Raw genomic sequence first — 12563 nt, 5'->3', positions numbered from 1 at the left:
AGCCAGGCCTGTCTCCCGGGGCCGCAGGGGGCGGAGGGGCCCAGGCGGGTCGCAGGGGCCGTGCCCAGCGAGTGCCAGGCCTGGCTGTGCCCCCAGCGCTGCCAGGGCTCACGGCACAGGGCTGCAGGGGGCAGAGGGGCCCAGGCAGGTCCCAGGGGCTGTGCCCAGCAAGTGCCAGGCCTGGCTGTGCCCCCAGCGCTGCCAGGGCTCACGGCACAGGGCCGCAGGGGTAGAGGAGGAGGAGGCCCAGGCGGGTCCCAGGGGCCGTGCCCAGCGAGTGCCAGGCCTGGCTGTGCCCCCAGCGCTGCCAGGGCTCACGGCACAGGGCCGCAGGGGTAGAGGAGGAGGAGGCCCAGGCGGGTCCCAGGGGCCGTGCCCAGCGAATGCCAGGCCTGGCTGTGCCCCCCAGGCTGCCAGGGCTCACGGCACAGGGCCGCAGGGGTAGAGGAGGAGGAGGCCCAGGCGGGTTGCACGGGCTGTGCCCAGCGAATGCCAGGCCTGGCTGTGCCCCCCAGGCTGCCAGGGCTCACGGCACAGGGCCGCAGGGGTAGAGGAGGAGGAGGCCCAGCCGGGTTGCACGGGCTGTGCCCAGCAAGTGCCAGGCCTGGCTGTGCCCCCCAGGCTGCCAGGGCTCACGGCACAGGGCTGCAGGGGGCGGAGGGGCCCAGGCGGGTTGCACGGGCTGTGCCCAGCAAGTGCCAGGCCTGGCTGTGCCCCCAGGGCTGCCAGGGCTCACGGCACAGGGCCGCAGGGGTAGAGGAGGAGGAGGCCCAGGCGGGTTGCACGGGCTGTGCCCAGCGAGTGCCAGGCCTGGCTGTGCCCCCCAGGCTGCCAGGGCTCACGGCACAGGGCCGCAGGGGTAGAGGAGGAGGAGGCCCAGGCGGGTTGCACGGGCTGTGCCCAGCGAGTGCCAGGCCTGGCTGTGCCCCCCAGGCTGCCAGGGCTCACGGCACAGGGCCGCAGGGGGCGGAGGGGCCCAGGCGGGTCCCATGGGCCGTGCCCAGCACAGGGCAGCTCTGCCAGCGCCCAGCTCCCTCCCTCCCGCTGGCCGAGTGCCCGGGCCGGGCTCGGCGCGTCACCAGCCCCCTCTGCAGCCGGGCGCGGGGATCGCCCCTGCCCGGTGGTTTCCCGGAACCCGCCTGACTCCCGAGAAGTGGCGACTGTTCCGGCTCCGCAGGGCGGGGCGTTTGCTGGGGCCACGGGTGGTGAATTCCCCTGGCAGGCACCCAAGGCCCACAGCTGCCCTCGCTGCCCGGCCGGCAGGTGTCTGCGCAGCTGGCCTGGGCCCTGGCAGGGGAACGCACCCTCGGGCTGAGGCCACAAGGACCTGCGGCCTGGCCCAGGCTGGCCAGACCCACTGACCCCCTTGCCCCCGCCCCCCAGGCTGGCTAGGGCTGTGCCAGCGGCTGGGCCGAGCCACCCTGGAGCCGGGTGACGACCACGAGCCAGGTGTGAACGCGGCGCTGATCTGGATTAGCTGCATGCGGGGTGCAGAGCGATTCGGAGCAGCGCGTGCACCCAGCTCTCCCCTGCCCTGCCCTGGTCTGACCCCCAGTGCCCCTGGCCCCAGCAGGCGCTAGGCTGGCTGCAGAGCGCTGCCATGGGCGGGGAGGGGGGCAGCCCTGCCCTGCCCTGCCCTGGTCTGACCCCCAGTCCCCCAGCAGGCGCTAGGCTGGCTGCAGAGTGCTGGAGGTGCTGTCATGGGCTGTGGGGTGGGGGGGCAGCTCTGCCCCTTGGCCAGAAAGGGCTTTGCCCCCTCCTGCAGGCCTGGGCTCACCTGTCCGGGTGCTGGGAGGCCCAGCCGCTGTGGCTGGCGGAAGTTGGGGGTGCAGATGTGGGGGGCAGGGCGGGGCGGGGCGGGGCGGGGAGCTGGAATCCAGCCCGTGGGTGCAACATGGCCAGCCCAGCCCATTGCACTCCAGGGGTCCCCCCAATGCTGAGTGGGTGCGTTCCAAGCCGGGGGGCTGTGCTCGCTGGCGGGTGAGGTCCACACCTGGCTGGAACCTGGGGGGCTGGATGCTGGGCCTGTGCCACACAGCCAGAGACAGAGCGGCACCACCGGGGGGCTGTGTTCCCTCTAGGCTGGGCTCCTGGGCGGCCGGCCAGGGCAGAGCCAAACGCCGCCCAGCTGGCTGGCAGAGCGCCCAGGGCCGCAGGCTGGTGGTGCACACGGCTCAGCCCCCGAGGTGCAGGACATTTATTCCGTGCGTGGCTGGAGAACGCAAGTGGGAGCCGTGGCGGGTGGGCGGGAGCCCGGCTGGGGGAACTCGGACCGTCTGGGCCCCCGGGGGTTTTGGGGCATGAGCGTTGGTGGGCAAAGCCCTGCTGCCTCGGGCGCACCTGGCACTGCGGGGTGCCGGCTCGCAGCGGCTGGCGCAGGCGGCAGATGGACCCTTACGACCCCCGAGGCTCAGGCCAGAGCAGAGATGTGAAACGGCAAAGGAAGCGCGGCTGAGCCGTCTCCCCGGTGGGGTAAGACCCCCTGCAGCAGAACGGCGCCTTTCGGGCCCGTCGCTCGCCGCACAGGGCGGTGACTAGTTCCCCCCGCCCATGTGCGCTGACCCCGTGTGATGAAGTGGGGAATACCTGTGTGTGTGTGAGGGGCTCACAGAGGGTGTGGGGCTCCTGCTGAGGGTAACCCTGACGACCAGGTAACACCTTTGTACTGCAGACAAAGGAGGAGGTGGAGCCTGAGGGGTTTGAATTGGAACTGGGAGTTGGAAGCAGTGAGTCTGGGCTGAGGGAGAGCGAGACAAAGGAGGGGGCCAGGCCCCAGCTCTGGGGGCCCCTCGGGGCCTCCTCTCCCCGACATGGATGGGACTGGCTGTCTCTGCCGGCTGCACTGACTCCTCTGTACGATGATGTGTCCTGTCGGCTAATAAACCTGCTATTTTCCTGCTGAGTGAGAGCCTCTCCTGCCTGCGGACAGGGTGCAGAGCTTGGGGGACCCCAGAACCCCATCACACCCCGACGGCCCTCGGCGCTGCCCGGCCTGTCCCACGGACATCGACGTACACCGGGGGACTGCCCCCAGCGCCGGGGGGCACTGGCCTCCGAGCGTACACCCGCCTGCGCTCGCCCACGCACAGACGGGCTCACGCTGCACCGGGACGGGGGGAACCCCGGGGGTCTGGCTGCAGTCACCGCTGCGGGCCGGGAGCTGAGCGCACGACCCCCGGGGCCGAGCCGAGTGTGGGGATGGCAAGGGCTCGACCCCTGTAGCTCGGCCCCCGTTTCCCGCGCCAGGCCGTAGCTCTGGGCCTGTCCCGCGGCCCGGCAGTCATCAGCTGCCAGCAGGTGGGGTTCTGATCTCCGCGGGGGGCTCCGGCTCCGGCTCCGGCTCCGGCTCCGGCTCCGGCTCCGGCTCGGGTGGGTTCTTTTGCAGGGCTCAGCTCGTTATTCTCCAGCCACCCAGGCGCTGCCGGCAGCTGGTCACCCAGCTAGGCCGGCTGCAGGGCTGATTCCAACGCACCCACGCCCAGTCACCCTTCCCACGCAGACGGGGCGCCCCGGGGCGAGCCATTCCTCCCACGGTGGGGCAGACGGGTCGCCGGCGGGTTCCCAACCCGGGGGCGGGCCCCTCTGGAGGGGCGTGAAGAAATTCCAGGGGGGGCGCGAGGCGACCCAGCCCCCCGTGATTCCCCCACCCCAGGAAAGCCGACCCTCGCTTCCAGCTCTCAGCCCGGCCCTTTTACTGGGCGACCCGCTGCAGCTGCTGTAAAAAGGAGGCAGCCGAGCTGGCTGCCTCCTGCGAAGGGGAGTGAGTAGGGGGGAGGATGGGGATAGAAGTGGGGCTGGGGCGCCTGGGTTTGTGGGAGAGAAGGAGCTCAGGGGGCTGCTCGCCCAGCTTGTGGGGCTCAGGCGGCCGGCTGGCTTGTGGGACTCATGGGGCTTGGGTGGCTGGCCCCAGCAGCGCAGCGCTCAGGGGGGTGGTGTGATGGAGCGAGGGGGGTGCACGTGTGAGACTCAGGCTGGGTGTGTGTGACGGGCAGAGCAGCTCCCAGGGCTAAGGATGACCCCTGGGCTGTACCTGGGCTGGCAGGTAACACCTCTGCCCTGAGCACAGAGCAGGGAGGAGCCGAGCTGGGTTGCAATCGGGGGCGGCAGTTGGAAGCTGGGGGGAGAGGGAGCTGGAAGGAGCCAGCCTGGCGAGGGGGGAAGCTGCACCCCAGAGGGGCCCCCCTCGGGCTCCTCTCCCCAGGACGGGTTGCAATGACTGTCTCTGCCGGCTGCACTGACCCCTCTGTGCTGAGCTGGGCTCTGTCGCCTCATCAACCTCCTGTGCTACCTGCTGGGTGAGAGTCACTCCTGCCTGTGGGGGGGGGATGCTGTGCTTGGGGACCCCCAGACCCCATCACAGGTGTCTGGCCCCAGCAGCGCAGGGCTCAGGCGGCTGGGGATGGTGGGCGGGCAGCTGGCCCCAGCAGCATGGGGGATAGGGGGGGTGGTTCGGGCGGCTGCCCTGGCGGCACAGGGCTTGAGCGGGTGGCTCTGGCGACACCAGTCTCAGGAGGGTGCTGGTGTGAGCAGCTCTGAGGCTGGCGCAGGGCTCAGGCAGACGGGCAGCTGGTGCGGGCAGGTCTGAGGCAGCTGGGGCTGGAGCCGGCACCCGCAAGGGGCCCAGAAAAGCTCTTTGTGCTGGTTTTCAGTTCCAGAGAAGGTTTATGGGGGTTTGCACCGAGCAGTTGATTTGCGGAAGGGGCTGGGTGAGGGCGAAGAGCAGGTGGGGCCGTGAGGGTTTCTCAGAAATCGGAAGGGGGCGTCGTGCCGAAGTTTGGGACCTGCTGCTCCGGAGAACGTCCTGCCGACGGCGAAGCCGCCCCACGGACCCAGCTGCGGCCACACGACAAGCTACGGCGCTACAGGACGCACGGCGCCGACCTGAGCAGAGGCACCGCACCCGCCGGAGCCCAGGCCAGGGGCTGCGGCAGAGGGACGGGGCGGACTCGGGCCAGGAGCCGCCGAGCTCCCAGCAGGGCCTCCGGGCGGGTGTCCCCAGGGGGCTGCGGCAGAGGGACGGGGCGGACTCGGGCCAGGAGCCGCCGAGCTCCCAGCAGGGCCTCCGGACTAGACGGCCTCCGGGCGGGTGTCCCCAGGGGGCTGCGGCAGGAGCTGCTCAGCTGCTGGGTTGTGGCCGGTCTCTGCCTCCTCTGCCGGCAGCTGCCCGGTCTCCGACTCTGCGGGAGAGGAAGGGGGGAGTCAGGTGGGTCAGGGCCTCGCACGTGCGCAGGGATCGGGGCCGACACCGGAGGGGGCTCCCCCCACCCCAGGCCTTTCTCCAGCCCCTCCCGCAGCCAGGGGAGACGCCCCATCCCACAGGGTGGCTCCCAGCGGTGCCTGGGGCAGGGTCGGGGGCACAGGAGGGAGCCCCCCGGCTGGTTCACTGAACCCCCGGCCCCTGGGTGCTCAGACTGCCCCAGGGCGGCCTGCCAGGGGGGCAGCGCCTGGGGGACTCGGGGTCCATGGCCCGGGGACCCCCCGCCCTGAGTGCACACGGCGCACTTACCTTGGGAGACGCTGTCGTAGCCGGGGTCGCTGCCTGCGGGGACAGGGGGGTTAGTGCCGGGCCGGGGCCGACCCCCACCCGCAGCCGGGCCGACCCCCACCCGCAGCCGGGCTCAGACCAGGCCGAGCGGAACAGCCGGGAGGCCCAGAAACGGCCCAGCCCAGCCCAGGCAGGGACCAGTCGGAGGGGGCCGGGGTGGGGCCAGGCAGAACCAGCTCCGGGGGGATAATCCCCATGACCCCCCCCAGGGCTACAGGGCTCAGGGCTCCATGGGGCGGGAGGGGCTGGGATCTCAGGGTCCTGGCCCAGCTATGGGGAGGGGGAGGCTGAGATATGGGGGGTTAGAGGGTCCTATGCAGCCCCCCCCAGTTTGTACAGCCCTCAAAATACCACACAGACCCTGCCCCCCCCACACACCTAGTGTCCCACTGCCTGGAGCCGCCCTCGGAAGGGAGCCCCGGCCCTGCGCCCCAGGACCCACAACCCTGCGCCCCTCGGAAGGGAGCCCCAGCCCTGCGCTCCTGGGATCCACAACCCTGCGCCCCTCGGAAGGGAGCCCCAGCCCTGCGCCCCAGGACCCACAACCCTGCGCCCTGGGACCCCCTGCCCTGGGGGGAGCTGCAGCATTCCCAGGGCAGGGCCTGGGGAGCAGGGGTCTCACTGCTGAGGTCTCTGTGACCACAGCCACGCCCCAGGGCTGGTCGCCCCCCCGCACTTACTCTCGCTGGATCCTTTGTTGCTGCCTGTGGGGGGAGAAGGGGAGGGGGTCAGCGTCTCTGAGACCAGGGGGTCCATGTGCTCCGGGGGTCCCACCCCCCGGGGGTCCCACCCCCCGGGGAGGGGTTCCACCCACCCAGCCCGACAGATCCCGAGGCTGGGTGAGGGGGCCCAGGTGGGAGGTCCCCAAAGGGACCCTCACGCCCAGCTCTGCCGGGGGGTGTCCAGACCCTCGCGTGGGGAGAACAGGGCCCAGGTACCGGAGGGGTTTGAACTGGAACTGGGAGTTGGGAGCAGTTAGTCTGGGCTGGGTGGGAGAGAGACAAAGGAGGGGGCCAGGCCCCAGCTCTGGGGGCCCCTCGGGGCCTCCTCTCCCCAGCATGGATGGGACTGGCTGTCTCTGCCGGCTGTACTGACTCCTCTGTACGACGCTGTGTCCTGTCGGCTCATAAACCCGCTGTTCTCCTGCTGAGTGAGAGACTCTCCTGCCTGGGGACAGGGGCAGAGCCTGGGGACCCCGAACCCCATCACAACCCCCCCAGGAGAGCCCCTCCCACCACCCGGCATCCTGTCCCCGCAGGGGCTCTGGGGCAGGGCAGGGGCTGAGGGGCGGCTCCATTAACCCCTCACCTGGCAGCGTAGAGCTGGATCCTTTGTCGCTGTCGCTGCCTGTGGGGGGAGAAGGGGAGGGGGTCACCGTCTCTGAGCCCCGGGGGGGTCCGTGTGCTCCGGGGGTCCCACCCCCCAGGGAGGGGTTCCACCCACCCGGCCCGACAGACCTGCCCTTGCCCGGGGGCGCCCTGGGAGTCGGGCCACGGCTGGGGGCTCTGACCCCCTGGCTGCGTGAGGGGGCCGAGGCGGCAGCTCTGCCAGGGGGTCCAGACCCTGGTGTAGGGAGAACAGGGCCCAGGTACCGGCTCCGCTCACAGGTGACCCCTGGAGCGTGTGGGGTGAATTGCCAGCCCCCGGCACAGCCCCCCCCCAGGAGAGCCCCCACCACCACCCAGCGTCCCGTCCCCGCAGGGGCTCTGGGGCAGAGCAGGGGCTGACGGGCGGCTGCATTAACCCCTCACCTGGCAGTGTGGCGCTGGAGCTCCCGTCACTGGCTGTTGGGGGGAGAAGGGGGTTAGTGTCTCCGAAACCAGCCGGACACCCCTAGGAACCGAGCCGCCCTCACCCCCTGCCCACCCGGCCTGGGAACAGCACCCCCGGACCGGCCCCAGGCACAGCCAGCGCTGGGCCCTGCCAGGCCCGGCTCAGAGCCGGGGGCTGTACCCCACAATCGGAGGCACTGGGGGTACTCGGCCCCAGGGAGGCCCCCAGGCTGGGCCGTGCCCCCCACGCCCGAGGGGCTCCACTCACCCTGAGCTTTCGCGTAGTCAGGTCTCCCTGCGGAGAGAGGGCAGGTTGCAGTGAGCGGCCTGGGGCAGGGGCCGGCTCTGGGCCCCGGTCTCAGCACCGAGCAGACCCGAGCTCAGGGGGAATCAGCATCGGGGGCCCCCGTTACCTGCACGCCGTCTCCACCACAGCACGGCCCCAGCGACGGCAGCCAGCAGGACGGTGCCCAGCGTGGCCAGGGTCCCCACCAGGGCAGCGGAGGCCGGGGGCTCTGCAAGGGAGCAGGAGAGAGACGCCCCGAGGCTGCGTTAAGGACCCCACCACGCCAGGGAACTCCCGGCCGCGCCAGGGCCCAAGCCCCTTCCTCCACCCTGGGACCAGCCGCCCGCGACCCCCGGCCCTGCCCCAGTTCCAGCCCCTTACCCCACGCGGCCTCCAGCGGCTGCTCCAGGCTGTCATGCTCCACACGGCACCGGTACCGGCCTCTCTCCTGGGGGTCGACCTGCACCGTGGCCCAGGCGTAGTAGGTCCCGTCCCCGTTGGGCAGGACCCCCCCTTGCCCGGTGTCCCCCTTGGGCAGCCAGCTCAGGGTGATGTGCCGGGGGTAGAAGCCGTGGGCCCGGCACCAGAGGGTGGAGGGGCCGCCGGGGGTGTCTCTGCTGGTGACCCGCACCGCGGGGCGCTCTGGGGGCAGAGGGGAGCTGCGGGGTCAGGGCTCGGAGAGCGAGAGACCAGAGCACAGCCCCCCAGGCGCCCAGAGGCCGTGGGGATGGGCCCCGGCTGGGGGTTCATGGCACAGCCGGGCCCCCCAGACGGCTCAGGAGATCTCTGGGGCGCTAACGTCGGGAGCCGGGCCTGGGACAATGGAGTCGGTGGCCGGGGGTGACTCTCCAGGAGGGGGTGACTTTGCAGGGGGCTATCCCGGCCCCCCACCCCCACTCCTGCACCTCTCCTCTGCAGGGGGGTCTTTCCAGTGGGGTGACCCCCCCCCGGGGCCCTGCCCCACACCTGCAGGGGAGTGTCTCCCACAGGCCGGGGGTGACCCTGCAGTGGGGTGTCCCATCCCCCCGGGGCCCCGCCCCGCACCTCCCCTTGGCAGTGGGCTGCCTGCCCCACTGGGCCCCGCCCCACACCTGTCCTCAGCAGTGAGGTGCTCCCCCCAGGGCCCCGCCCCACACCTCCCCTCAGCACTCAGGTGCCCCCCCAGGGCCCTGCCCCACACCTGTCCTCAGCAGTGAGGTGCTCCCCCCAGGGCCCCGCCCCACACCTCCCCTCGGCACTCAGGTGCCCCCCCCGGGGCCCCACCCCACACCTGTCCTCGGCGGCTCGTCCTGCCTGTAGCCCAGGTACTTGTGCAGCCACTGGAGACACTTGTGCTCCAGGTAGTCGCTCTGCTGCCGGCGCAGGTGGGAGTCGCTCTCCATCTTGGCCCTGGTGAGGGCGGCGGCTGGGCTGGGGGCCACCCAGGTGTGGGTGCGGGTGTCGTAGGAGAGGAAGTCGCGCCCGTCGTAGCCGTACCGCCGGAAGCCCTCGGCGCTGCCGTCCGCCCCCCGCGCGCAGCCGTAGGCGTACTGGAAGGTGTGCAGGCCTGGGGAACGGGCGCCTGAGCCACGGCCCCCCATGGCCCCCCACAGCCCAGCCGCCGCAGCCGCCCCCCGCGCGCAGCCGTAGGCGTACTGGAAGGTGTGCAGGCCTGGGGAACGGGCGCCTGAGCCACGGCCCCCCATGGCCCCCCCACAGCCCCCCACAGCCCAGCCACCGCAGCCGCCCCCCGCGCGCAGCCGTAGGCGTACTGGAAGGTGTGCAGGCCTGGGGAACGGGCGCCTGAGCCACGGCCCCCCCATGGCCCCCCACGGCCCCCCACAGCCCAGCCACCGCAGCCGCCCCCCGCGCACAGGCATAGGCGTACTGCACTGTACTGCACTGCACTGCACTGCACTGTACCGGAGGGTGTGCAGGCCTGGGGCGCCGATGGAACAGGGGCGCCTGAGCCCTCCAGCACCACTCATTAGACCTGGCTTGGCGGCCACCCCCTCGCCCTGGCTGGGCCGTGTCCCTGACCCCACCCCCACCCCCCGTGGCCTGTCTGGCACAGGTACCGCCAGGCCAGCTGCCTGTGGCGCTGTAGCATGGGACTCCGGGGGGGTGGGTCTCAGTGGGCCAGGGCAGGGTCGGGGTTAGGGCCGTGCTGGGGTCACAGCTCAGTGCCGGGGTTAGGGGTCAAGGTTGGGGTTACAGCCATGCCGGGGTCACAGCTGAGCACTGGGGTTAGGGGTCAGGGCTGGGGTCACAACTCAGTGCCAGGATTAGGAGTCAGTGCTGGGGTTAGGGGTCAGGGTCCCGGGGCCGGGGTCCCCATGGGTGTGGGGTCCCCCTGCCCAGCCAGGCCCCCCCCAGCTGCTCAGCTGAGACCTGTGACCCTGCTGTGCCCAGGGCTGGGGTTCCCATGGGGGTGGGGTCCCCCCGCCCAGCCAGGCCCCCCCCGGCTGCTCAGCCTAGCGCTGTGACCCCGCTGTGCCCGGGGCCGGGGTCCCCCCCCGCTCACCCGCACTCTGGTTGTGGCGCTCCATGGCGATGCGCACGTTGCCGCCGAAGGCCTCCTGCCAGCCCCGGGCGATCCAGGTCTGGCGCTGCCAGTACTCAGGGTCCTCTTTGCGGATCCAGGGGGCGCGGGGCTGGGCCGTCTGCCCCCCACTGTCGTACTGCAGGAAGAGCTGCTCGTCCAGGTACCCCGCCACAGAGAACCGGGGCAGCCCCGGGCCCGGCTCCGACACCGCCGTGTAGAAGTAGCGCAGCGAGTGCGAGCCTGGGGGGGAGACCCCGTCAGGTGCCCCTGTACCCCCATGCCCGGGGAGACCCCCGTCAGCCAGCCACCCCTGTGCCCGGGGGAAACCACCCGTCAGCCAGCCACCCCCGTGCCCAGGGGAGACCCCCTGTCAGCCAGCCACCCCTGTGCCCACCGTCCAGGGGAGATGCCCCCATCAGCCAACCACCCCCCCATCAGGGTGACCCCCCCCATTAGCCAGCCACCCCCCGGGGGAGACCCCCCCCATCAGCCACCCCTCCACGCCCACCCCCCCCAACACTGCAGGGGAGAGACCCCCCCACCAGCCAGCCACCCCCCAGGCCCACCCCCAGCCCCAAGGGAGACACCAAATCAGCCAGCACCCCCCTCCGCCCAGCCCCTGCCACAGGGGGGCGAGGACCCCATGAACGCTGCAGGGGAGAGACACCCCCACCACCAGCCAGCCGCCCCTTGGGTCCACCCCAGCCCTCCACCCCATACTGCAGGGCTTATGGGGCTCAGTCTCTCTGGGGTCAGGGGTCTGTGCAGCACTGGGTGTGACCGGGGCCCCAGCCTGGCTTTTGTGGGGTGCAGACCAAGGGCGGACCCTGCCCAGTGCCGTGGGGCAGAGCTGACCCTGAATGGCTGACTCTGCCCTCCGCCTCCTCCCCCATTAACGCCCAGCAGGGCTCCCCGCCCCCCGCCTGCCCCAGGAGACGCACCGGGCTGTGGCGGACAGGGGGTGCCAGTCCAGCCAGGGCCCGATTCTGGGCTCCCTCTAGCTCGACGTCCCCTCGTCCCAGCCTGATCCTCACCAGGCAGCTGAGGGCAGAATCGGGCCCAGTGGGGGGGGTGGGTCTGGATTCCAGCTTCAAAGCCCCTCAGCCAGCCCAGCCCCACCATGGGTCACCCTGCCCCGAAGGGGCCCGATCCTGCCCCTCCCCCGATACTCACCGCAGCAGCCGGCGAAGACCCCCAGCAGGAGCAGGGGGAGGGGGACGGGCACAGCCATGCGGAGCCCCGTGGTCGCCCCCTTCGTCAGCCGCATCAGGCCCCTCGGGGCCCTGCTCTCTGGGCGCTGCCCTGGGACTTTGCTCCCGGTGGCGCAGGCGGAGACACCCACGGGGAGCGGCTGCCCCACACCCGGCACTGGCGCCGCCCGCCAGCGGGAAAGTGAACGCAGAGCAGAGGTTGGCACCCCCCCCCGGGGGCAAACACCTGGCTGGGAGGGGGAGGGGCTGCAGCCAGGACTCCTGGGTTCTTTCCCCAGCTGCAGGAGTGTGGGGGCCAATGGGCAGAGCTGGTTCCGGCTCCCTGGCCCCCGACCCACCAAAGGGAGGGGGCCCTGGGCACCTTCCCTGCTGGGCCCCAGTCCTCACCCCCAAGCTCCCTGCACACCCGTGGAGGGAAGACCCCTCACAGCAGCTCCTGAGCCCTAGAGACCCGCAAGTATTTCAGGGGCTCCCCCGTAGGGACCAGCCGAGGGCGGGGTCGTCCCTCCCACTGGGACACCCCAGCCCCATCCCCATGTCTGCAGGCAGCCTAGCGGGGCCGGCTCGTGCAAGCTGGGGGGCAGAGCGGGGGAGCCACATAAACAGCCTTGCCAGAGCTCGGGGAGAGGCGCCTGCACCAGGGAGCTGGGCTAGCCCCGCCCGGTGCCTCAGTTTCCCCCACGTGAGGAGCACAACATAAGAACGGCTGCACTGGGCCAGACCAAAGGCCCATCCAGCCCAGCGTCCCGTCCGCCGACAGTGGCCAATGCCAGGTGTCCCGGGGGGGACGGGACCAAAGACGACGATCAAGCCATTTGTCTCCTGCCGTCCACCTCCAGCCTCTGACAAACAGAGCCCAGGGACACCCGTCCTACCCCCGGCTCACAGCCACCGATGGCTGTTCCTCACCTCCAGGAATGTACCCCGCGCTTTCTCCCGTTCTGCTCGAGTGCCGCCCTTCACAGCCGCCTGCGGCCAGGAGTTCCGCAGGTTAACTGCGCGCTGCAGGAAGAAAAACTCCCTTTGATTAGCTTTAATCCTACTGCCCGTTAATTTCATTGGGTGCCCTCTAGTCCTCGTGTTCTGGGCACAAGTAAATCACGTCTGCTGATTCACCCTCTCCACACCTGTCGTCATTTTCTACCCCTCTATCACGTCCCCCCTCGGCCTCCTCTTTTCTCAGCTGAAAAGTCCCACTCTTCTCAGCCTCTCCTCCCAGGGGACC

General features: G+C 71.3%; 1 protein-coding gene across 1 annotated transcript; it reads right to left on the bottom strand.

Moving 5' to 3' along the window:
• Positions 1-4944: 4944 nt before the first annotated feature.
• On the bottom strand, positions 4945-12329 carry LOC142024703 (major histocompatibility complex class I-related protein 1-like; the record flags this gene model as incomplete). The annotated part of the gene is made up of 11 exons (XM_075016854.1): positions 4945-5177; positions 5507-5539; positions 6226-6249; positions 6854-6892; positions 7297-7329; positions 7586-7612; positions 7731-7832; positions 7985-8245; positions 8874-9149; positions 10107-10367; positions 12248-12329. Coding segments are annotated over 11 exons (1248 nt in total), but the record flags the coding sequence as incomplete, so codon positions are not given.
• Between the last annotated feature and the right edge of the window lie 234 nt (positions 12330-12563).

This window comes from Carettochelys insculpta, chromosome 22, assembly GCF_033958435.1.
Source record: "Carettochelys insculpta isolate YL-2023 chromosome 22, ASM3395843v1, whole genome shotgun sequence".
Classification (NCBI taxonomy): domain Eukaryota; kingdom Metazoa; phylum Chordata; order Testudines; family Carettochelyidae; genus Carettochelys; species Carettochelys insculpta.
This window is presented reverse-complemented; position numbering and strand designations above follow the sequence as displayed.